The sequence below is a fragment of the Podarcis bocagei genome (assembly GCF_964188305.1).
Source record: "Podarcis bocagei genome assembly, chromosome: 12".
In the NCBI taxonomy this organism is placed as follows: Eukaryota; Metazoa; Chordata; class Lepidosauria; order Squamata; family Lacertidae; genus Podarcis; species Podarcis bocagei.
In genome coordinates, this window is record NC_138137.1 from 61817878 (window position 1) to 61840034 (window position 22157).

General features: G+C 53.1%; 1 protein-coding gene across 1 annotated transcript in view; it reads right to left on the minus strand.

Annotated features, from left to right (window-relative positions):
• The window catches only part of AGAP3 (ArfGAP with GTPase domain, ankyrin repeat and PH domain 3), a 115503-nt gene extending 94503 nt beyond the window's left edge, over positions 1–21000 (minus strand). The window contains exon 1 of the mRNA XM_081164191.1: positions 20718–21000. Within this exon, the coding sequence (XP_081020317.1) occupies positions 20718–20985 (268 nt within the window). The 5' untranslated portion in view covers positions 20986–21000. The remainder of the gene's footprint in view (positions 1–20717) is intronic.
• Positions 21001–22157: the final 1157 nt, after the last annotated feature.

Sequence of the window (22157 nt, forward strand, 5' to 3'; positions counted from 1 at the left end):
CAAGCGATCCGGAGGGAGATAAGGGACTCTAGAGATAAAGGAGGCTGCCTGGGAGGGGGGAGGGAAAAGCCCATTGATCCTCAGGATTTTTGCATTGGGTCACCCCAAATTCACCATCAGATCACATAGCATGCCCATGGCTACAGCCTGCACCCAAAAATCACGCACCCATTGTTTCGTGGGTGCAAAAACGTGGTTACAAAGCACAGATCCACAAGGATCCTCAGGATTTTTGCACTGGGCTACCCAAATCACATGTCTGTGGCCACAGCATGAACCACAAAAATCATACACCCACTGTTTCATTCAGAATTTTTTTTTCTTGTTTTCCCTCTCTAAAAACTAGATGTGCCTTATGGTCAGGTGCGTCTTACGGCGTGAAAAATACAGTAAATTAAATGTATTAATATTATTATTTCCATCGAGCCGTTTCCCTGTGGCATTGGGCTTCTACCTGCTGCCGTTTGTCCCCGACCTTGCGTGGCATTTCTTCCAATTCTCAGGCTGCGTTTGTTGCTCTGGGAAACGAGGCTGAAGAGCAGCTCCCATTCAAATACAAAACGGCAAGGAGGGGGGAAAGCTGTCCGCCTGAACAGCGACCAGAAAACATTTTGCTCCCTGCAGGTCTACATGATATTGCAACCACAAAGGCGACCCAGATCCACCTCCCTGCTTGCTGGCTCCCCCGCTGGTCCTCGCAGCCTCTCTGCAGGGCAAGGCCAGCCGGGCACTGAGACCCAAAAGCTTCTGCAGGCAGTAGCTGAACAGGCAGAGCCTGCCTGGAACCCCAGGCAGAATTTGGGGCTGCTCAGCCAAGTCTCTAAATCCCACCTGCTCTTCTACAGGGATGCACAATATTTCGGAAGATACAGGCTGCACCCACTGAACTTGGCCGGAGGCTCATTTGTCGCCTTCCTTAATGGATGCAGATGACAAGGACCAGCCCTTTGGGATCCGGGTGGCATTTATTCTGAGGCAGGCAAGCAGAGAAGCTGCCAGAGCTGGCGCCCACCAGAGCCCTTTCCAAGCCTCAGAGGGGACATTGTGTCCTCTCCTGGGGAACTTCTGCTGCAGCCTCCTTGTTTCTGCAGAGGCCACAGACTGAGCCTCCGTCTCGCTTGAAAATCAGGAAACTGAGCCGCCGGCAAGACACCAAAGGCGCTTCCTTCCCATTTGCAGAACAAGTGTCAAGAGAAAGAGTCCCGTTTTGCTGTCGGAACAGGAGCAGCTGTTTAATGTGTTCCTCCTGGCGGATGAAGCATCACGGCAGTCGTTCCCTTAAGCCATTTGCCACCTGCCTTTTGCAACCTGGCTAAAGAGTGGATCACTGCAACTGGTTTGGACTACAACTCCCAGCAGCCCCTGCTGGCACAGCTCCATGGGGGTGGGGCAGCGGGTGGGAGCACCGTCACGCTGGACTGGGGATGATGGGATTTGTAGTCCAGCTTGGAGGATACCAAGACGGATACCAAAACTTCCTGGGCTCCTGGAAGTTTCGCTGTTGTGGTTGTTACTACAGCCATTACTAACCTGTGTTTCTTATCTGTCCTTCGCCGCAAGGTTCTAGGAAGTGTTGCAGCACAGGAAAATACAATAAAGGCAAAAGAGCCCCCGGTTCCCTGCACACCCTCCCATGTATACCCCCCCCCCTCATCTGTAGACCTCCGGGTGGTTCACAACATAAAACTGCAGTATACAGAAAGTGGGAGGTTTGAGGCCAGGTCTCCCAGACAGGTGCTTTATAGTCAGATTTTAAATCTGCACCAGCTCATTCAGCCCAGGACTTAAGAACCAGGTTCTGTGATGTTTTACACCCCAAGGCTGCATATTGGACTGTGGAACAGGATCCCTCTGAAAGAGGTGGTCTCTCCTTGGCTGGAGGTTTTCAAGCACCGGTTGGATGGCCACCTGTCAAGGATACTTGAGTTGAGATCAGTGGCGTAGCGTGGGTTGTCAGCACCCGGGGCAAGGCAAGTAATTTGCGCCCCCTAACCCGTGGATTTGCGCCCCCTAGCCCTAACCCCCAAATGTTGTGCCCGGTGCGGCCACCCCCCCTGCACCCCCCACACTACGCCACTGGTTGAGATTGGGTTGGACTAGATGATCCTCAGGGGTCCATTCAAAGTCGGCCATTCTAGGATTCTATTATTCTCCCCTGTCCCAGTTGGATACTTTATCACCAACCTGCCTCCCTGTTTAGGGAAGTTTTTAATATTTAATGCTGTATTGTTTTTAACATTTGATTGGGAGCCACCCAGAGTGGCTGCGGAAACTCAGCCTGATGGGTGGGGTATAAATAAAATTATTATTATTATTATTATTATTACTACTACTACTACTACTACTACTACTACTACTACTATTGTTGTTGTTACTCAAGGAGACAGAGCTGGAAAATATTTTGCATCCCAAGGAACTGCACTGAAGTGGGAAAGTTAAGCAATATATTGATATATAATCCAAAACCAGTTTGAAGTCTGCATTGTGACCTGGCAATATATTGCAAATCTTGATGTGTGTGTTGGGCCTGGGATTTCTCCAGCCCTGCCCGCCTGGTCCCGCCCTGCTCTTCGCTGCACTAGCGGCGGAGAGGAAGGTCACCGCAGGACAGAGATCTTAAGCCCCGGTTGGCACTGCCAGATGGGCACACACGTCCCCTCGCCCCCCTCCCCCCGCTCAGCGGGTTTGCCTTTTGCTTCTGACCCCTGGGGAGCCTGGCAGGCGGGCAGAGAAGGTCAGGCAAGCTTCCTCTCCAGCTGTGAGCTTGCTGGCCAGATGTGCAGCAGCTCAGGCAGGCGAGAGACTCTGGCGGACTCTGCAGGTCAGGAAGGCACCGATCCTGCGAGGGCTGCAAGGCCTGGCCTGGCTCTCCTGCCAGGTAGAAAAATGCAAGCTGGAATCTAGGAACCTTGGGGGCAGCCAATCTGTGGGGTAAAAGCCTGCTGGTTTGGGGAGAAGGGGGTTGCAGGAAGCGCCCTGAGGGCAGGCAGCTCTCCTAGCACAAACTGCAATGGATCCGCACCCAAGACCCCGATTTCTCTTAAGAAATCTGCCAGGAAGCTAAGAAGGCCAGTTGAGGATGTCATGAAGAACCCAAGCAGAGGCTGCCAGATGAGGCCAGTGGCTCCACTCGCCCAGGATCCTCTTCTCACCATGGCCACCCAGATGCCCATTATGGGAAACCCACAAGCAGGATTCGAACACAGGAGCCTCTTTCTCCCCTCCTGCAGCTTCCAGCAAGTGGTATTCGGACACACTGCTGCCTCCGGCTGTGGAGGGCAGAGCCAATAGCCCTTTCCTCCTCCCTGAATTTGTCCAATCCTCTTTTAAAGCCATACCTGCCTCCTTGTGGCAGTGAGTTCCACAGTTCAACTTTGCACTGCATGAAGAACTTCCTTTGGTTTGTCCTGAATCTTCCAGCTTCATTGGGCACCTGGCCCAGGAGCGGGTTCAAGGTGGGGCTCCCCACACTCCACAGGCTACCCTTCCCCTTGCGGGGGTTGGGCTAGATGACCCTCAGGGGTCCCTTTCAGCTCTACAATTCTATGAATCTGCTTTTCTCCCTCCACAAGATGGAGACCTCCCTCTCTGGGTTTCCTAGGCAATGACAGAAGCCAAAGAGGCTCTGGGCTCTCGGGCCAAAAGGCTTTGCCAATTCCCACTTCCAGCTGCAGGACTGGGAAGCGTCCTCTCGCCTTTGGCAAGGAAAGGCCGTGGGAAGAGGACTCGGCTGGGGCTGTGTTGAGCCAGCAGGCCTTCAAGAGCAACCAAGAACCCGGTGTGTGGTGGGGAGTAGATGAATCGGAGAATTACAGCGTTGGGACCCCAGGGGTCATCTATCCCAACCCCCTGCAATGCAGGAATCACACCTAAAACATCCAGGACAGACGGCCATCCAGCCTCCGTTGAAAAACGCAAGATGAAGGAGACTCCAGGGGAGTCTGTTCCACTGCCAAACAGCTCTCCCTGTCTCAATGTTTACTTGCAATCTCCTTTCTTGTCATTGGAAGCCACGGGTTCGAGTCCTACCCTCCGGAGCAGGCGAAAACAAGCATGCTCCCTCTCCCATGTGACAGCCTTTAAGATATTTGAAGGTGGCTCTCGTATCTCATCTCACTCTCCTCTTTTCCAGCTCCTTCAGCCGTTCATCACCAGGCTTGCCTTCCAAATCCTCTGCCCACGTTCCAGCTTGCCACAGAGTAAGAGAATACGAGAGCTGGAAGGGAACCCCAGGGGTCATCTAGTCCAACCCACTGCGGGGCAGGAATCTTAGCTGAAACATCCCTTGTCCATATCCTTCTTAAATGGTGGCGCCCAGAACTGGGAACAGGACTCCAGGAGAACCTGCTCTTGGGTGGGGGGGCTTCGAAGCCTGACCAGCCTGGTCAGGACAGAGAAAAGGAAGCCCTTCTTCATGCAGCACATAAACTGCGGAACTCCCTGCCACTTGGGGCAGAGATGGCCACCAACTTGGAGGACTTTAAAAGAGGATTAGACAGATACACAGAGGAGGAGAGAGCTGCCAGCGGCTCTTAACCACCCTGGCACGGCTCTGCCAGGGGCCAGCAACACTTCTGAATCCCAGCTGCTGAAAAAAAATGTTTAAAATAACCTTTTCTTAAAGAAAACCCCCAAAGCCTTCCTTGGAGGAATTCAAGGTGCCAAAATCGCAAGGGAGCAGGAAAGACTATCTATGTTCGCAGCTACAGCTGTGCGGATGTTACTGGCCCAGAGATGGAAAGAAGATAAAGTCCAGAGAAGGCAGGCAGATCAAGTGGATGAATTATGCCAAAATGGCCAAAATGACCGGAAGAATCAGAAATCAGGAAGACCAAAATTTCAATAAGGAATGGGAAAATTTTATAACCTATCATAAAAACCATTGCAAACAGTTAAAACCTTTAGTAGGATTGGAATACCACTCGTAGTTTAAAGGTGAACTTTGGACACAATGGAGAGGTAAAAGATTTGGATTATCATAAAAGATGCAGGAGGAAATGATTAACAGTAGGACCCACATTGCTTTTCTTGGGAGAAAAGCAATGACAAACCTAGACAGCATCTTTAAAAGCAGAGACGTCACCTTGCCCACAAAGGTCCTTATAGTTAAAGCTCTGGTTTTCCCAGTAGTGATGTATGGAAGTGAGAGCTGGACCATCAAGAAGGCTGATCGCCGAAGAATTGATGCTTTTGAATTCTGGTGCTGGAGGAGACTCTGGAGAGTCCCATGGACTGCAAGAAGATCCAACCTCTCCATTCTGAAGGAAATCAGCCCTGAGTGCTCCCTGGAAGGACAGATCCTGAAGCTGAGGCTCCAAGACTTTGGCCACCTCATGAGAAGAGAAGACTCCCTGGAAAAGACCCTGATGTTGGGAAAGATGGAGGGCACAAGGAGAAGGGGACGACAGAGGACGAGATGGTGGGACAGTGTTCTCGAAGCTACCAGCATGAGTTTGACCAAACTGCGGGAGGCAGTGGAAGACAGGAGGGCCTGGCGGGCTCTGGTCCAGGGGGTCACGAAGAGTCGGACATGACTAAACGACTAAACAACAACAGGACCCACAAAGGGGAGGAGGAGGGAATTCTGGGAGATTCCTGGGACTCTTTATTTATATGTTTGATATGTGACTGTAAAGTTTTAATCTGAAAAACCAAATAAATATATGTATTGGGGGGGGGGAGAACCCCAGTTCCTGGAAATTGTGGGATGGGAGAGAGCTCTTACGTTCCGCTCCTCCTTGGGGCGTCTGGCCGGCCACTGCTCTGATGCCGCAGGCTCTCCTTGGATTCCCAAATCGAGCCTCCATGGACAGAGCCAGTCTACCTTGAAATGGCAGAGAGGAAGAGTGGGGAAAGGCTCCCCTTTGGAGGCATTTGGTTGGCTGCTGTGAGAAGAGGCTGGAGGGTTCACTGGCCGGATCCAGCTGAAGGCTCTCCTTGTATTGCCTTTGTCCACACATAGCCAAGGAAGGAAGAGGGAGGGAGGAGTCCCTGGAAGGTGGCAGCCGTGCCCGTCCTCCGGCCCCCCCAGGGAGCCACCACTGGGGAAACCCAGGCGGAAGCCGCAAGAAGCCGCCCACAACCACCTGCACAGCCCAACAACTTCCTGGCGCTGCCCGCAGAACTTCCTGCCTTCCTTCCTGCTGCTCTGAGACAGGCAGGGTCAGGCAGGCAGCGCCAGGGAGGTGGGCAAGACATGCCCAGAAGGGCACTCCTAGGAGGAAACCTCAAGAAATTCAGTAGTTTGGCAGAATCCATTGGGGGGGCTCCAAAGAACTCAAAGAATCATTGAACTTCAGGGCCAGAAGGGACCCAAGGATCATCTAGTCCAACCCCGTTCAGTACAAAACTCACAGCTGATCACCCCGATGCTGACTCCTCTCTCCAGACACCTCTGTTTCCTACTTCTGAGAGCCAGCTCACTGTCTTTCTGAAGGTGAACCTCTTTTTAATATTGTATTTTAATATTGTGTTGGAAGCAGCCCAGAGTGGCTGGGGAAACCCAGCCAGATGGGCAGGGTATAAAAAATAAATTATTATTATTATTATTATTATTATTATTATTATTATTATTATTTTCAATACTCACCCCTCCCTTTTCCCTATTTTTGGACAGGCATAAAATTGAGATTAATGTCTTTATTGCCAGATCCTGAAAGGGCGAGCTTTTAGCTGTGATTTTTGCATTGCAGGAGGTGGGACCAGATGGCTAATACATGTTCCCTTATACAAATCTAGGGCGCAACCACATTTGGAATAATACTATAATATTGTAGAGTTTGAAAATGTTCAGAAAAGGGGCCCCCAAATAACTGAGGGGGCGGAGCGACTCCCTTAGAAAGAAAGGCTGCAGAGTTTTGGACTTTTCAGTTCAGAGAAGAGGCTTGTGAGAAGTGACATGTTAGAATCATAGGACTGGAGAGTTGGAAGGGACCACACAGGGTCATCTAGTCCAGCCCCCCGCCATGCAGGAATCTTTTGCCCAATGGGGGGCTCAAACCCACAACTCTAATAAATTACAGTCGTACCTTGGAAGCTGAACAGAATCTGTTCCAGAAGTCTGTTTGACTTCCAAAACGTTTAGAAACTAAAGCACGGCTTCTGATTGGCTGCAGGAAACTCCTGCAGCCAATCAGAAGCTGCGGAAGCCCCATCAGACAGTCAGCTTCCAAAACTAGTTGGCAAACCGGAACATTCACTTCTGGGTTTGTGGCGTTCGGGAGCCAAAACGTTCGAAAACCAAGGTGTGGCTGTATTGTAAAGCGTGGAGAACTTGTGGACCTTCAGTGATGTTGATTGAGGAGATTCAGGGTGGATGGAATAAAGTTAACCTGTGGAACTCCCACCCACAAGAGATAGGGCTAGCTTTAAGAGAATATTAGAGGAATTCATGGATATAGAATATTAGAGGAATTCATGGATAATAGCTGGCTCTGCTCTGCCTCCACAGTCAGAGGCAGCAAGGATTCTGAATCCCAGTTGCTGGAAACCCCAGGAGGGGACAGCATTGGACTTGAGTTCGAATCCTGGTCTCTGATTTCCATTGGAGGCATCAGGAAGAACTTTCCGACAGCATTGGCATTCAGTGGCAGCTACAGAGCATGCCAGGCAGCCTGGCCGAAACGGCGGCCGAGAGCAGTGCCAGCCTGTGAGTCAGAGGGCAGAGATTCCTCGTCCAGCTCCAGCCTTCCGCCCCCACCCCCACGCCAGCTGCCGGAGGGGAGGGAAGCAGCTGCCCCATGGCTTGCCAAGGCCTGGAGGGCAGTGACCACAGGCAGCTCAGGCCCTTTCATCACAGCAGGAGCCTGGAAGAAGTGGGACCCCCAGGGAAGGCAGGAAGCCCCCCACCCCAAGTGGGCTTCAGCCAGCCCCCTTTTCCAGCCTGGCCTGCCTCGCAGGACTGCTGTGGGGACGAGGCAGGGAAGATGGGAGAAGCAGGCGGCAACCTCCCTTTGCCCCTCGCCAGCCAAAGGACTTCTGCATTTTTCAGGAAACTCAAATTGTTGCCTCTGCGATTCCATTTGTAACCAGCTCAACGTTGTATTTGGTGTCGCATCCTGGAGCCCTGACAGCCGCCACTCCCTCTTCCAGTTCTCTCTCTGAAACAAGGCTCCCTTTTTGTAAAAATCCACCACCCAAAATCCCCTCTCTTGTTGTTGTTTAGTCGTTGAGTCGTGTCCGCCTCTTCGTGACCCCATGGACCACAGCACGCCAGGCACTTCTGTCTTCCACTGCCTCCCACAGTTTGGTCAAACTCATGCTGGTAGCTTCAAGAACACTATCCAACCATCTCGTCCTCTGTCGTCCCCTTCTCCTTGTGCCCTCCATCTTTCCCAACATCAGGGTCTTTTCCAGGGACTCGACTCTTCTCGTGAGGTGGCCAAAGTCTTGGAGCCTCAGCTTCAGGATCTGTCCTTCCAGTGAGCACTCAGGGCTGATTTCCTTCAGAATGGAGAGGTTTGATCTTTTTGCAGTCCATGGGACCCTCAAGAGTCTCCTCCAGCACCATAATTCAAAAGCATCAATCCCCTCTCAAAACACCTCAATTCCCTGATTCTTAGAGCGGAGCTCTCTCTCTTAAGGCAAACCTCTTCTGCCAAGTCTTCATTTCTTTGACAAGTTACAGACGGGCATAAAATTGAGATCCATCTTGAAAATCACATTATTTGCAGACACACCCACCCAGCCCACTTTTTGCTGTGCTTCATGCATTGCAGAGGGTTGGACCAATGACCTTTGGGATCCCCCCATTTCTACGATTCTATATGCCAACTTTGATTTGGGGGTGCTTTCAGGCTGGGAGCAGGCGAGTTTTCTAGGGACCTGGGGGCAAATTCCTGACTTCTTAGCATGGGGGGGGGGTTAGGAATCACGGAGCCACAACACAATATAAGGTTCAGTGCAGTAACATTTTCAAAGAACAGGGTTTGGGGGAGCCTGCAAGACCCCAAATAACTGAGCAACAGGGTGGATAAAAATCAATGGTTTCTAACAAATTTAATCAGATTTGTTTTCTATTTAATTTGGATTTTTAAAATAAAATGCTTTTGGAGAAAAAAACCTTTCTAAAGATAGTTTTCTGTTTAAATTACATTATAGTCCAAAGGCTATTCATCAGGAAATAAGATTTTAAGTTTTTCATGTGCGCTAAAACTCAAAGGTTTTTTTTTAAAAAATGATTAACCACATCAAGTTAACAAACATGGATACATAGGTTCTAATGTTTTTGTTTTAGTTAAATAAATCGTTTAAATTGTTACTAAGGAAATAATTATTCTTCTCCTTCCATTAAAGTACAGCAGAAAAGTTGTCCAAACATAAGCAGTTAACTCATTAAACCTCACAATAATTTCACAATTGTCTATGTATTTCTAATAGTATAACCAAATCTGTATTTTTTATATAACTGTAAAAACTACTCTGAAAATGTATTATTCCAAAAATGAAACCTTCATTTGATTGCAAATATTAAGATTATACCAGCAAGAATGAGTCTTTCTGTAAAAAAAATAATGATTTAAATCAAGTCTTAGTGACTAGTGATTTAGATCAATTTGATTTACCGTATTTTTCGCTCTATAACACGCACCCGACCATAACACGCATGTAGTTTTTAGAGGAGGAAAATCCGTAGGCATGCCACCCGTAGGCATTCCCTCCATAACACGCACAGACATTTCCCCTTACTTTCTAGGAGGAAAAAAGTGAGTGTTATGGTGCAAAAAATACGGTAAATCAAATCCTCCCTGCTGAGCAACCATGCCCTCAGACAGAGAGACCCCACCACAAACACACACACCCCAATCTCTTGGGCAAAGTTTGGCCCCGTCACCTGCAATGGGGAATCTGCTGGAGGGAGGCTAAGTTCCACCCACCCTCCTGGCATCGGGCAGCCCCCTGGGCATCACATCTTCCGCACGTGCCTCTCCCAAGCAGATGCCCCCCATCAGCCCTGCCCTCTCCCTGCTCAGCTGCCCCAGCGACCAGCCCAAGGGAGGGGCCAGGGTGGCACAGCATGGCAAGATGCCCACCCAGGGGCACCTGGGCCCAGGCAAACGCAGGGTGCCAGGTGCTCTTCCTGTGTGCAACAGGACTGGCACCAGCTGCCCATCTGCCAGGCTCTCCTTGGCTTCCCTGGCAGGAGGGAAGTTGGAGAGGGTGGCATCAGCCCTGCCTCACACGGCAGAGTCGCCTGAAGCCAAGGAGAGGTAGGTCAGTTGCTGGAGCATAAAAATAATAATAATAATAATAAATTTTATTTATACCCCGCCCTCCCCGGGCTCAGGGCGGCTAACACCAATAAAATCACAGTAAAAACATAATGGGGGGGGGATTTAAAATGCAATTTAAAATGCAGCCTCATTTTAAAATTAGCCCATAGATCAAGACCATAAGGGGAGGGAAACATAAGGGTCAGACGGAGTCCAAACCAAAGGCCAGGCAGAACAGCTCTGTCTTGCAGGCCCTGCGGAAATATGTCAAGTCCTGCAGGGCCCCGGTCTCTTGGGACAGAGTGTCCCACCAAGTCGGGGCCAGTACTGAAAAGGCCCTGGCCCTGGTTGAGACCAACCGAACCACCTTGCAACTTTGGACCTCCAAAATGTTGTTATTTGGGGACCTTAAGGTCCTCCGTGGGGCAGACCCGGAGAGGCGGTCCCATAGACTCGTAATCTCAGGGTTGTGGGTTCGAACCCCATGTTAGGCAAAAAGATTTCTGCATTCATTGCAGCGGGTTGGGCTAGATGACCCCTGGGGTACCTTCAGCTCCAGAATTCTATTTTTCTAAGGCAGCGGCTGCACCAGTGTCGGGATGTGTCTGCTGCACACAAACCATGTGGTGGCAAGCACCACGGCCCCAGAGTGCCACGTGGTGCCATGGGGAGTGCCGTGGGTGGGGAAGGGGAAAGGTGGCCCCCACATGTGGGCAGAGGGTGAACATCGCTTCTGAACCTGGGCCTCCACTGCCAGGTGGTAATGGTTCTTACGGTCAGGCCGATGTGCAGGATTTAGCCTCATGAGCAAGAGGACTCGCACTCAAGACCAGCAGAGGCAGCTGCCAGGAAGAGGGATGCTGAAGCCCCAGGCAGCCCCCACTCCCCCCACCCGGCAGCCCAGATAGCAGACGGCAGCTCCCTCCTCACACCGCCCCCCCTGGTTTGAGAGGAAAGAATCTTTGAAAACGTGACAGAAATGTCTTCTGTTGCTTGGAAACCGAACGGCAAAACCAAGCGAACCCCCTAAATTACTATTCTTAGGTTCTGGAGCGGGTGGTCGCAGACCAGATCCAGGCGCTCTGGGAGGAAGTGGGTTTTCTGGATCCGTTTCAATTGGCGTTTAGGCCTCGTTTGAGCACAGAAACTGCTTTGGTCTCCCTGCATGATGACCTCTGTGGGGAGAGAGAGGGGGGGAATTTGTCCCTGTTAATTCTCCTCGACCTCTCAGTGGCTTTCAATTCCATCAGCCATGGGGTCCTTTTGGACTAGGGGTGGGTGGAACCGCTTTGTGGTGGTTCCGGTCCTACTCAGATGGTTGTTCCCAGAGGGTTATGCTTGGGGGGGTTTTCTTCGTCCCCGTGGAGCCTTCAGTGTGGGGTTTTTGAGGACTCAATTCTATCCCCTATATGCTGTTTAACATCTACATGAGACCACTGAGTTGTGTTATTCTGAGGTTTGGGGTACATTGTCAGAAATATACTGATGACACGCAACTCTACTTCTCCTTGACACCTGCCGGTGAGGCAGTGGAAGTGCTGGCAGTCTTGCCTCAGTAATGGACTGGATGAGAGCCAACAGACTGAAGCTCAATCCAGATACGACTGAGGCTGTTAGTGGGTGGTTCCTCAGGCCAGATGGCTGGGAGGTGGCCTGCTCTTGATGGGGATACGTTTCCTCTGGAGGAGCAGGGGCGCAGCTTGGGGTTCCTCCTGGATCCTTTGCTGTCGCTCGAGGCTCAGGTGGCCTCAGTGGCCCAGAGTGCCTTCCATCATCTTCAGCTGGTGGCCCAGCTACGCCCTATCTGGACAGGGAGAGCCTAACTACTGCTGTCTATGCTCTGGTAACCTCAAGGTTAGACTGCTACAATGCGTTCTACATAGGGCTGCCTCTGAAGACTGTTCGGAAACTTCAGCTGATGCAGAATTCAGCGGCCAGGTTGCTCAGCGGAGCAAGACGGTTTGAGCATCTTACACTGATCCTGGTCCGACTGCACTGGCTACCAATTAGTTTTTGGGCCCAATTCAAAGTGCTGGCTTTGACCTATAAAGCCTTAAATGGCTCAGGACTGCAATACCTCAAGAACTGCCTCTTCCCATCTGAACCTACCTGGACCCTGAGATCACCTTCCGAGGCCCTCCTTCGTGTGTCTCCTCCATGTCCGGAGGGTGGCAACACGAGAACGGGGCCTTCTCTGCAGTGGCTCCCCATCTGTGGGATGCTCTCCCCAGGGAGACTCACCTAGCACCACCATTACGTATCTTTAGGCACCAGGTGAAAACATTTCTCTCTAACCAGGTCTTGGCTGATGAACATTCTTTGGCCTTTTCTGTTTCTGGGAGGGGGGGCGAAGGGTTTGCTTTTGCTCTTGTTCTTATCACGCATTTTGGCTTCTCACTTCACATTTCTATGTTGTGAATCGCCCTGTGGTCTTCAGATGAAGGGTGGTACACAGATTTAATAAATAATAAAGAATAATAATACTATGGTGCTTGTTCCACAATAAATGGTGACCTATGAGATTAGGAAAAGAGATACGAGGGATTTGCCAGTGCCCGCCCACCCCACAAAAAATGGGTAAGGCTGAGTGGCCAAGAAACGTGTGGGAGGGTGGAAGGAAGGAAGGGAAGACTAGAAGCTTGTCTTTGACAGAGCCACAGAAGACGGGCGGGTGCCTGTCCCCACCCCCAGAACACTTGTCGCCTCCAGCACAAGACAAATTGCAAGAGACAGGCCAACGCCCAGGAATCTGCCACACTCCAGCCCCCCAGAGCTGCTTGTGGGTCAGTGGAGCTCATGAGCCACAAACACAAGGCAGCTGCCGCAGAATCCAAGCACAGCAAAAGCCACAGAAAACCCAGAAGAAAAATGTGGGGCATTTCGTACCCTAGCTGTAAGAGCCACAAGGAGAGGGTGTGGCTGGGAGCGACCCACAGAATCATAGAATTGTAGCGGTGGAAGGGAACTCCAAGAGACATCTAGTGTAACCCCTGCCATTGCAGGAATCAGAGCCGCCTCCCTGCCGGACCACCCCAGACTTCAGTTCTCTCCCCCCCCCTCCAGGACTCCAAAGTCTGGGGTTCTTCAGAGACCCCCAAACAGCCCAAACAAACCGTGCAGCCCTCTGCCCACAATACACTTTTTTTTGGGGGGGGGGGTGGAGAAGAGCAGAGTTGACCACTAAGCCAGTTGCCCCCTGTCTGGCACCAAGCAAAAGGCAATTTGTTCCAAGCCAAGCTTTCCTTTGCAAATCCAGACTTGAGTGTCCCTCCAGTGAAGGTGAAACAAGCTGGTTTTCTGCTGCCTGGATTCAAAGTACAAGAAAGGAGATTCGGACTAAACACCTGGAAGGACTTTCTGGCGGAAAGAGCCATTCAGTGGCAGAATGGACTCTCCTTCCTGGGAGGTTTTTAAGCAGAGATCGGACAGCCATCCATCAGGGAGGCTTGAGCTGAGATTCCTGCTTTGCAGGGGGTTGGACTAGATTGCCCCATGGGATCCCTTCCAACTCTGCAGTTCTACAGTTATATGATTCCCTTTCCCATGGTTAGCTCAGAGTTAAGAGTCCCTTAAATGGGAAAGGGCACAGAACCTGTTTCTGGGCCCCAGGACGGCTGGATGTCCCAGAGGCAGAGCAGGACCCCCTTGCAAGCCTTGCTCTCCCCTCCTCCCAGCCCAAAATTGCAGAAGGGAAGGAAGCAACTTCTGCCAGAGCTTAACTGTGATACAAAATTGCCTATCACACACACAGGAATATATCGAATACAGTCATACCTCGGGTTACAGACACTTCAGGTTACGTGTTTTCAGGTTGTGAACTGTGCCGAACCCGGAAGTACTGGAACGGGTTACTTCCGGGTTTCAGCGGTCACGCATGCGCAGAAGCGCTAAATTGCGCTTTGCACATGTGCAGAAGCGCCGAATCACAACCCGTGCATGCGCAGACGCGGTGCTGCGGGTTGCAAACATGCCTCCTGCATGGATCACGTTCGCAACCCAAGCGTCCACTGTATATTTAATTCAAATGAGATCTTAGGAAGATTAAAGTACAAAGCCAGAAGTTTTAGCTGTGTGGATTCATCTTTCGCTAGCAGGAACAAAACAGAGAAGCAAACGAAACACTGGCCATCTGTACAGTTTTGCCAAATTATATACTGTATTTGAAAGAGCAGCTTAAAAGTTCTGTAAGAGCCCCTTTCCTTGATCCATAGGAAGACAGGTGGACTAAAAGCAAGAATGTCTCATTGTGTATCAACTGAAGGGGAAACTGTATCCAGTTAATGACTAAGCAAAATATGACTCCTAAGAGGCGCCACAAGAAGACCAGAAAGTATCATCCTTTATGTTGGAAACATCAGGCGAAGAAACTCACTTTCCATTATGGTGTCTCTTTCCCAGAGAAGCAGCTCTTAGGGGAAATGTGAGACCCCAACGACACGGAGACCTTCTCCCCCTGATGCTGACAGGGCCTGAAAGCAACACGGTCACCTCAACAAGTCCTAATCAGAGAACCTCAGAATCAGAAAGGACCCCAAGGGCATCTAGTCCAACCCCTGCAATGCAGGAAGAACCCAGGATAAAACAAAAAAAGGCAAGCCTGTTATTGGGAGCTACACGTTGATGCTGACCTATGGGAATGGCCCCTAGTTAATGGAGATCTTCGCTAAAGACTCCAGAGGAAGCTGGATGGTCGTGGGGCGAGAGGAGAGGTCCTCCTCTTTTTGAAGCAGAAGCTGGCTAGAGAACTGGAAGTGGGGAGCAGAGACAAATGGGGCTGCTCCCCACAGAGGGATGTGGAAAGTGCCCTCAGAAAGAGCAGAATTAGGGCATGAGCTTTTTAACTTGTCTGGAGTCGGGTGAACAGTGAGGTGAATCTGGAAGCACCAAATCCCCCACGCTAGAGATCATTAGGAAAGGAACTGGAAATAAAACTGCCATCATGCCATCTATAATGCGATTTGGGAGGCCTGCGCCCCGTTCTGTTTGCCTCTCCTCCAAGAGGATATCGCACAGCTGGAGAAGGTTCCGAAAATGATGGAGAGGGGGATGCAGAAACTCCCCTCTGGGGAAAAGTTGCAGCATTGGGGGATTTTCCGTTTGCAAAAAAAGGTGAACAAGAAGCGACAAGACGGATGTTTATAAAATTAGGCACAGTGCAAAGTTTTTCTTCCTGTCTCACAATGCAGCTTCGTGAGCCGCCAACCAAACGGAGATCCAGAACTGGCAAGAGAAAGTCTTCCTTCAAGCAACTTGTAGTCAACTTAAGGAATTTGATCCGGCCCACCTGCAAGGCTCCTTGGAAGTCCTCCTGGCCTGATCACCACTGGCACACACCTGGTGAACAGGTATGGCACAGGTAGCAATGCCAGGGCTTTTCAGGTCCTGGGGGTACCCAGCCGGCGTCCAGCGAGTGGCAAGGCCAAAGGAAGGCAATTCCTAAAGGCTGAGGACCACGTGGGTCAGGCAAGTCACCGGCTTCAGCACCCAGCCTCCCCAACGGGGCCACCGCGGACTTGACCAGCCAGCTGCTGAGGTGCCCCCCCCCAAATCTGGGCTACAGCAATCTAAGCATGGCCGGACCAGTCTTAGAAACTCAAATATATCAGCTAGGTGCCCGATGGCACCTGAGAACCAAGGTTAGAGTCACCAAAACAGAATGTCTACTGGCCATTTTGGGGCAAGATGGCTTCATTTTCCAAATGAGGGACTGAGTGTGACTGAACATCCAGCAAAAGGAAAAACAAAGAAACAGTGGGGTCACTCAGAGGAGAAGATGGTGAAATGCAAACAGGGGACACAGAAAGGGCTGAACTCCTCAATGCCTTCTTTGCCTCAGTCTTCTCCGATAAAGAAAACAATGCCCGACCTGAAGAATTTGGAGCAAATGATTCAGCAAAGGAAACACAGCCCAGAATAACTAAGGAGATAGTACAAGAATACTTGGCTAGTTTAGATGTATTCAAGTCTCCAGGGCCAGATGAACTGCATCCAAGAGTATTAAAAGAACTGGCAGATGTGATCTCAGAACCACTGGCAGTCATCTTTGAGAATTCCTGGAGAACAGGCGAAGTCCTGGCAGACTGGAGGAGAGCAAATGTTGTCCCTATTTTCAAAAGGGGGGAAAGAGAGGACCCAAATAATTACCGCCCAGTCAGTCTGACATCAATACCAGGGAAGATTCTGGAGCAGATCATTAAGCAAACAGTCTGTGAGCACCTAGAAAGGAATGCTGTGATCACCAATAGTCAGCATGGATTTCTGAAAAATAAGTCATGTCAGACTAACCTGATCTCGTTTTTTGACAGAATTACAAGCCTGGTAGATGAAGGGAACACAGTGGATGTAGCCTACCTTGATTTCAGCAAGGCATTTGACAAGGTGCCCCATGATATTCTTGTAAAGAAGCTGGTAAAATGCGGTCTTGACTATGCTACCACTCAGTGGATTTGTAACGGGCTGACTGACCGAACCCAAAGGGTGCTCATCAATGGTTCCTCTTCATCCTGGAGAAGAGTGACTAGTGGGGTGCCACAGAGTTCTGTCTTGGGCCCGGTCTTATTCAACATCTTTATCAACGACTTGGATGATGGACTCAAGGGCATCCTGATCAAATTTGCAGATGACACCAAACTGGGAGGGGTGGCTAACACCCCAGAGGACAGGATCACACTTCAAAACGACCTTGATAGATTAGAGAACTGGGCCAAAACAAACAAGATGAATTTTAACAGGGAGAAATGTAAAGTATTGCACTTGGGCAAAAAAAATGAGAGGCACAAATACAAGATGGGGGACACCTGGCTTAAGAGCAATACATGTGAAAAGGATCTAGGAGTCTTGGTTGACCACAAACTTGACATGAGCCAACAGTGTGACGCGGCAGCTAAAAAAGCCAATGCAATTCTGGGCTGCATCATTAGGAGTATAGCATCTAGATCAAGGGAAGTAATAGTGCCACTGTATTCTGCTCTGGTCAGACCTCACCTGGAGTACTGTGTCCAGTTCTGGGCACCACAGTTCAAGAAGGACACTGACAAACTGGAACGTGTCCAGAGGAGGGCAACCAAAATGGTCAAAGGCCTGGAAACGATGCCTTATGAGGAACGGCTAAGGGAGCTGGGCATGTTTAGCCTGGAGAAGAGGAGGTTAAGGGGTGATATGATAGCCATGTTCAAATATATAAAAGGATGTCACATAGAGGAGGGAGAAAGGTTGTTTTCTGCTGCTCCAGAGAAGCGGACACAGAGCAATGGATCCAAACTACAAGAAAGAAGATTCCACCTAAACATTAGGAAGCACTTCCTGACAGTAAGAGCTGTTTGACAGTGGGATTTGCTGCCAAGGAGTGGGGTGGAGTCTCCTACTTTGGAGGTCTTTAAGCAGAGGCTTGACAGCCATATGTCAGGAGTGCTCTGATGGTGTTTCCTGCTTGGCAGGGGGTTGGACTCGATGGCCCTTGGGGTCTCTTCCAACTCTATGATTCTATGATTCTAGTTCATATGACAAGGTTGAGTTGGGTGAAGAGCTTTGAGAACTTAAAGAAGGAAAGTCCCTTGATCCAGGGACAATCCACATATATATTGGCCTCTCCCGACCTCTTTTTCTTAAGGGTGACACAGATCATTCATAACACAGAGATATTCTTCGCCAAGTGTGAGCTAGGCTGGGGAAAGCAAAGACAAGCGACAACAATTCACTATAACATTGGTCTCTTCTTCTGCTCAGGCTGCACGGAAAAAGCATTTTGGTTCCTGAAATTCATTCTGATTGTGCAGATAAAATAGAATGGATAGAATTCTACAGGACGTGTTGCTAGTGTGTGAAAACAGTAAGGATCCAAGGCGCAGCCACGCACCTCCAGGTGGTGGAGACGTCAGGCACCCTTCTGGAACTCAGGCATCTTCACTTGGTTGCCAGTGGCCAGTAGCCAGGTGCAAAATGCGCCTGGCAGATTTCGAACACAGACCCAGAACACCCAAGGAGGCTGCCTTTGAGGAGTGCCCTTGGCTGCACCTGGATGCCACGTAGAGAGTCTGGAAGGGAAAAGGACGCCCACAGAAGGATACAGGATGGGTGCGGGGTTCACCACCACCCTCACCCCTGGACTTTCGGCATTGAAGGCCAGAGCTGGACAAGTCCTTGGCATAAGGCTGTGGCACCTGTGGATTGACCTGGCATTTCCAGCCCTTGACAAGATCCCCGCCTCCAAAACCAGTGCTGCCACCGCAGTCCCAGGTGTCTCCCACGTAGCCCTTTTGGGGGGCGGCTCCTGCAAGGCTCCTCCCTTCCTACCAAGCAATGAATGCCAGGCCACAGACAGACAGAAGGCATGAAGAGAGCAGGAGAAGAGAGGAAATCTCCCTGGTTTCTCCTGCTGCCGCCAAGGCCCCATCCTGCCCCTGGCAGCAGAGTGGACATACTTTTGAGGCTCCGACCAGCTCCCAGTGCTGCTCTGGTTCGCCAGAAGCAGCTCAGTCCTGCTCGCCACAGGACCTGGAAAGCTGTATGCGGACAAACGCCGGCTCCCTCGGCCAGTAAAGCGAGATGAGCGCCACAACCCCAGAGTCGTCCGTGACTGGACCTAACGGTCAGGGGTCCCTTTACCTTTTTACCAGCTCCCAGATAGTAGCGGGAGGCAGAAATGCCCCAGCGGAAGCTCCCTGTGTGGCTTCCATTCCCTGCAGCAGCAACCTCCCTCCCTCTCATCCTGCCAGCTTCTGCATGTCTCTTTCCTTCTTCTTCCGCCCAGGGATGCTCAGGAACAGTCCAGACTTTGCCCTTCTCTTCACAGGGGTCCCCCCAAGTACACCCCAAGCTCCCCGGATGCAGGTGGCCCTTCCCAGAAACCACCCTCTCTCTCACCCCACCCCCCGCCCTTTGCCCCACGCCAATCTCTCACCCAGAACCGTTTCCGTCCTTTGAGGCTCCCCGAGAGCTCCTGCCAAGCAGCACAGGTGGGGAGGTGGCGCTACAGGTTTGCCAACCTGCCAGCAGAGTGCAGGTGCTGCGCTGCCTCAGGGCAAGGCTTTCTGAGCCCTTCCACGCCCAGGTCGGGCGCAGAAGGTGCCACCCGCCTTCCCTGCCTGACAGCTTCCACTCCCCCAGGCTGCCCTTCTTAGCAAGGGAGAGAGAAATGGGGTGCAAGCAGAACAGCTGGCATGGCTCCCCCCAGAGCCCCCCCCCCGGCCACACAGAACAACAGCAATGGGCGCAGGCAGCGCCACGCAGAAGCGCCTCCTGCGCAGAGAGACGGAGCCACCAGCATAAACCAAGGGAAATGGAGGGTGCTGCCACCACCACCACCGTCGCCATGGCACTGAGCCCCCACCCCCAGGGTCTGCCCCAGAGGGATGCTTTCACACCCTGACCCCAACCAAAGGCAGAATGGCTCTCTGGCCTGGGCACTCCGGGCCCAGAACCCTTCCAGAGAAGACCTGCTGGGCCTCTGGCACTGGAAGTTCAGACTCAGAGCGCCGGCATGAAAACCGTGCCTCTGTGCTCGTGCAGAGGGCATCTCTATAACAGAAGCCAGGTTCATCGCAGAATTTACAAGGCAGGAGAAGCAGGGGGGGCAGCCTTTGCTTCCTTGGGGGTGTTTGGGGCCCTCCTCACAAACTGCCCCCCCCCCAGTCCTTGCCTGTAACTACAGTGCCCAGTCAACCTCCCAAGCCCAAGGCCCCTTTGCTGGAAGGTGGGTGATTTGGGGGCTGCCCACCTGTTTTGGGGGGGGCCTTCAGTTCAGAATGAGCTGCTTTGCACACCAGGCTCCACTGCCCAACCCTGGAGGTTCTCCAGACCCCCAGCTGGCCAAGAACCCTCCATCTCTTTGGGGCGCATCTGGCAGCATCAACATTTGCCAGTGCGGGGGGGGGGTCCCCTCTCTGGCCAGGAAGGGCACAGCCAAGGGCAGCCACAGGCGTGGGGTGTGGAGGGGGGCACAGCGCCACCCAGGAAACCTGGCGCAAGAGAGGCTGGCTTTGTGCGAGGAGGCCAAGAAGGGTCTCCTTTCTCCCCCTCCCCGCACCCAAAACCAGGGTCCCTTGCAAAGTGCCAGCAAACTCTGCCAAGTGCCAAAGCACGTGGTGAGGAGGGGGGGGGGTGCAAGAAGAGAGAACGGAAGGAAGGAAGGAAGGAAGGAAGGAAGGAAGGAAGGAAGGAAGGAAGGAAGGAAAGAAAAGAGTGACATTTGGCAAGGGATTAATCACAGCCTCTCTGCAGAGCCAATAAAACCTCCCCCCCCCCCATCGGGAGCTCCATTTTCTGCTGCAGGAGAGAGAGATGCACACATAACAGCCCCCCCCCCCCGGGCGGAGGAGGCGGAGGCGGCTCCTCTGGCAAGGCAGGCGCCGCACAGCCCCTTCGGCCGCATCCTTCCCAGAGCATCCCCGAGAGCCCCCGCCCCACCCCTCGACCACCCTCCCCCGCCGAGGCCGCCGCCCCTCCTCCTCCGCCGCAGGAGCCCCGGCGCCCCCGGCCCGCCCCCCCCCCGCCCGCCGGGGGTCTCACCCTCGATGGAGATGACGTGCTCGCGGATCTGGCTCTGCAGCGCCAGGTCGTCGACGCGCTCGACCAGGTCGTAGATGGCGTAGATGTTGGGGTGCACCGACTCGAAGCGCCCGATCTCGGCGCGGATGGCCGCCGAGTTGGACAGGCCGAACTGCGGCGAGGGCGCGCCGCCCGCGCCCGACGGGCCCGACGGGCCCCCCGGCGCCGCCAGGCTCTGCTGCGAGCCCGGCCCGCCGCCCTGCCCGCCCGGCCCGCCCTGGAAGTTCATGGCCGGCGCGGGAGCAGGACGAAGACGGGGAGCAGCAGCAGGAGCAGGAGGACAACGGCGAGGGGGCGGCGGACGAGGCTCGACGGGGCGGCGGGCGAGGCGCGGCGGCGGCGGGGCGGCTCAGCGGCGCGGGGCGGCGGCGGCGTCCGGGGCTGCGGGCTCCCGGCGCGGCATGGCGGCTCCCGGCGCTGCTCGGCTGGTCCTCCTCCTCCTCTCCGGCCGGCGGCCCCGCCAGCAGCACAAGCAGCAGCGGCAGAAGCGGCGGCGGCGGCGGCCCCGCGTCACGCAGCCGCCCCCGCTCCTCCTCCCGCGTCAGCGCCGGGCTGGCACCGCCCCCGGACGGAGGGAAGGAAGGAAGGAGGGAAGGAGGAGGGCAGGAAGGAGGAGGGCGGCCGAGGGGAGGAGGGATGCGGGGATGCGGGGCCGGCGGCGGCGAGGGAAGGAGCCGCCTGCGCAAGCCCGGCCAGCGCTTATGTAAGGCGCGCGTCCGCGCCGTCGGGGGGAGCCGCGCGTGGCCCTCGCCCGCCTTGCGGGGACCCTCGGAGGGGGCCGGGCGGGGGTCCCGGGGCAGGAGCGCGGCTGGCAACGGGCAGGCCGTCGGGGCGAGGAGCCCGCCGGATGGACCAGCCCCAGTCCAGCAGCCTTCTCCCACGGGGGCCTCTCGGGAACCAGCTCTCCCCTCGCGGCGGGGCTTCCGAAGGGGAGCCGAGACAACGTGGCTCCTAGCCTTCGCCGGCCCCCTCCCAACCTGAATAAAATAGGGTGGGGGCACCTTGCATAACCAATCACAAGATGTGCACACCATTTTAATGGCAACCCCCATCAACTTTGGGGGGCTCTGGCCCCTCAGATATTTTATTGGGGGGGGTGAAGGGATCTCGCCCCCTAGGAGATGGCTCCTGTGCCTCCAAGATGGCCTTCTCCACCCCCACAGCTTGGCCAAAGCATCCTTTGGAAGCCCATCACTTGAACTCTGTGCTGAGAAGCCCTTCCGCCTGCCCAGTTTGATGCCTCCAACAGGGGAGGTGGCAGCAGCCGCAGTTGGGGGGTGACCCACACCTCCTCCAAGGCCAGGGGCGTACCTAGGGGCTGGCTCCCACTGAGGGTGCAGGCCCAGGGGGAAGGATGCTTCCCAAAAATCTCAGAGTAAGATGGAGAGAGCCAGAGCCTGA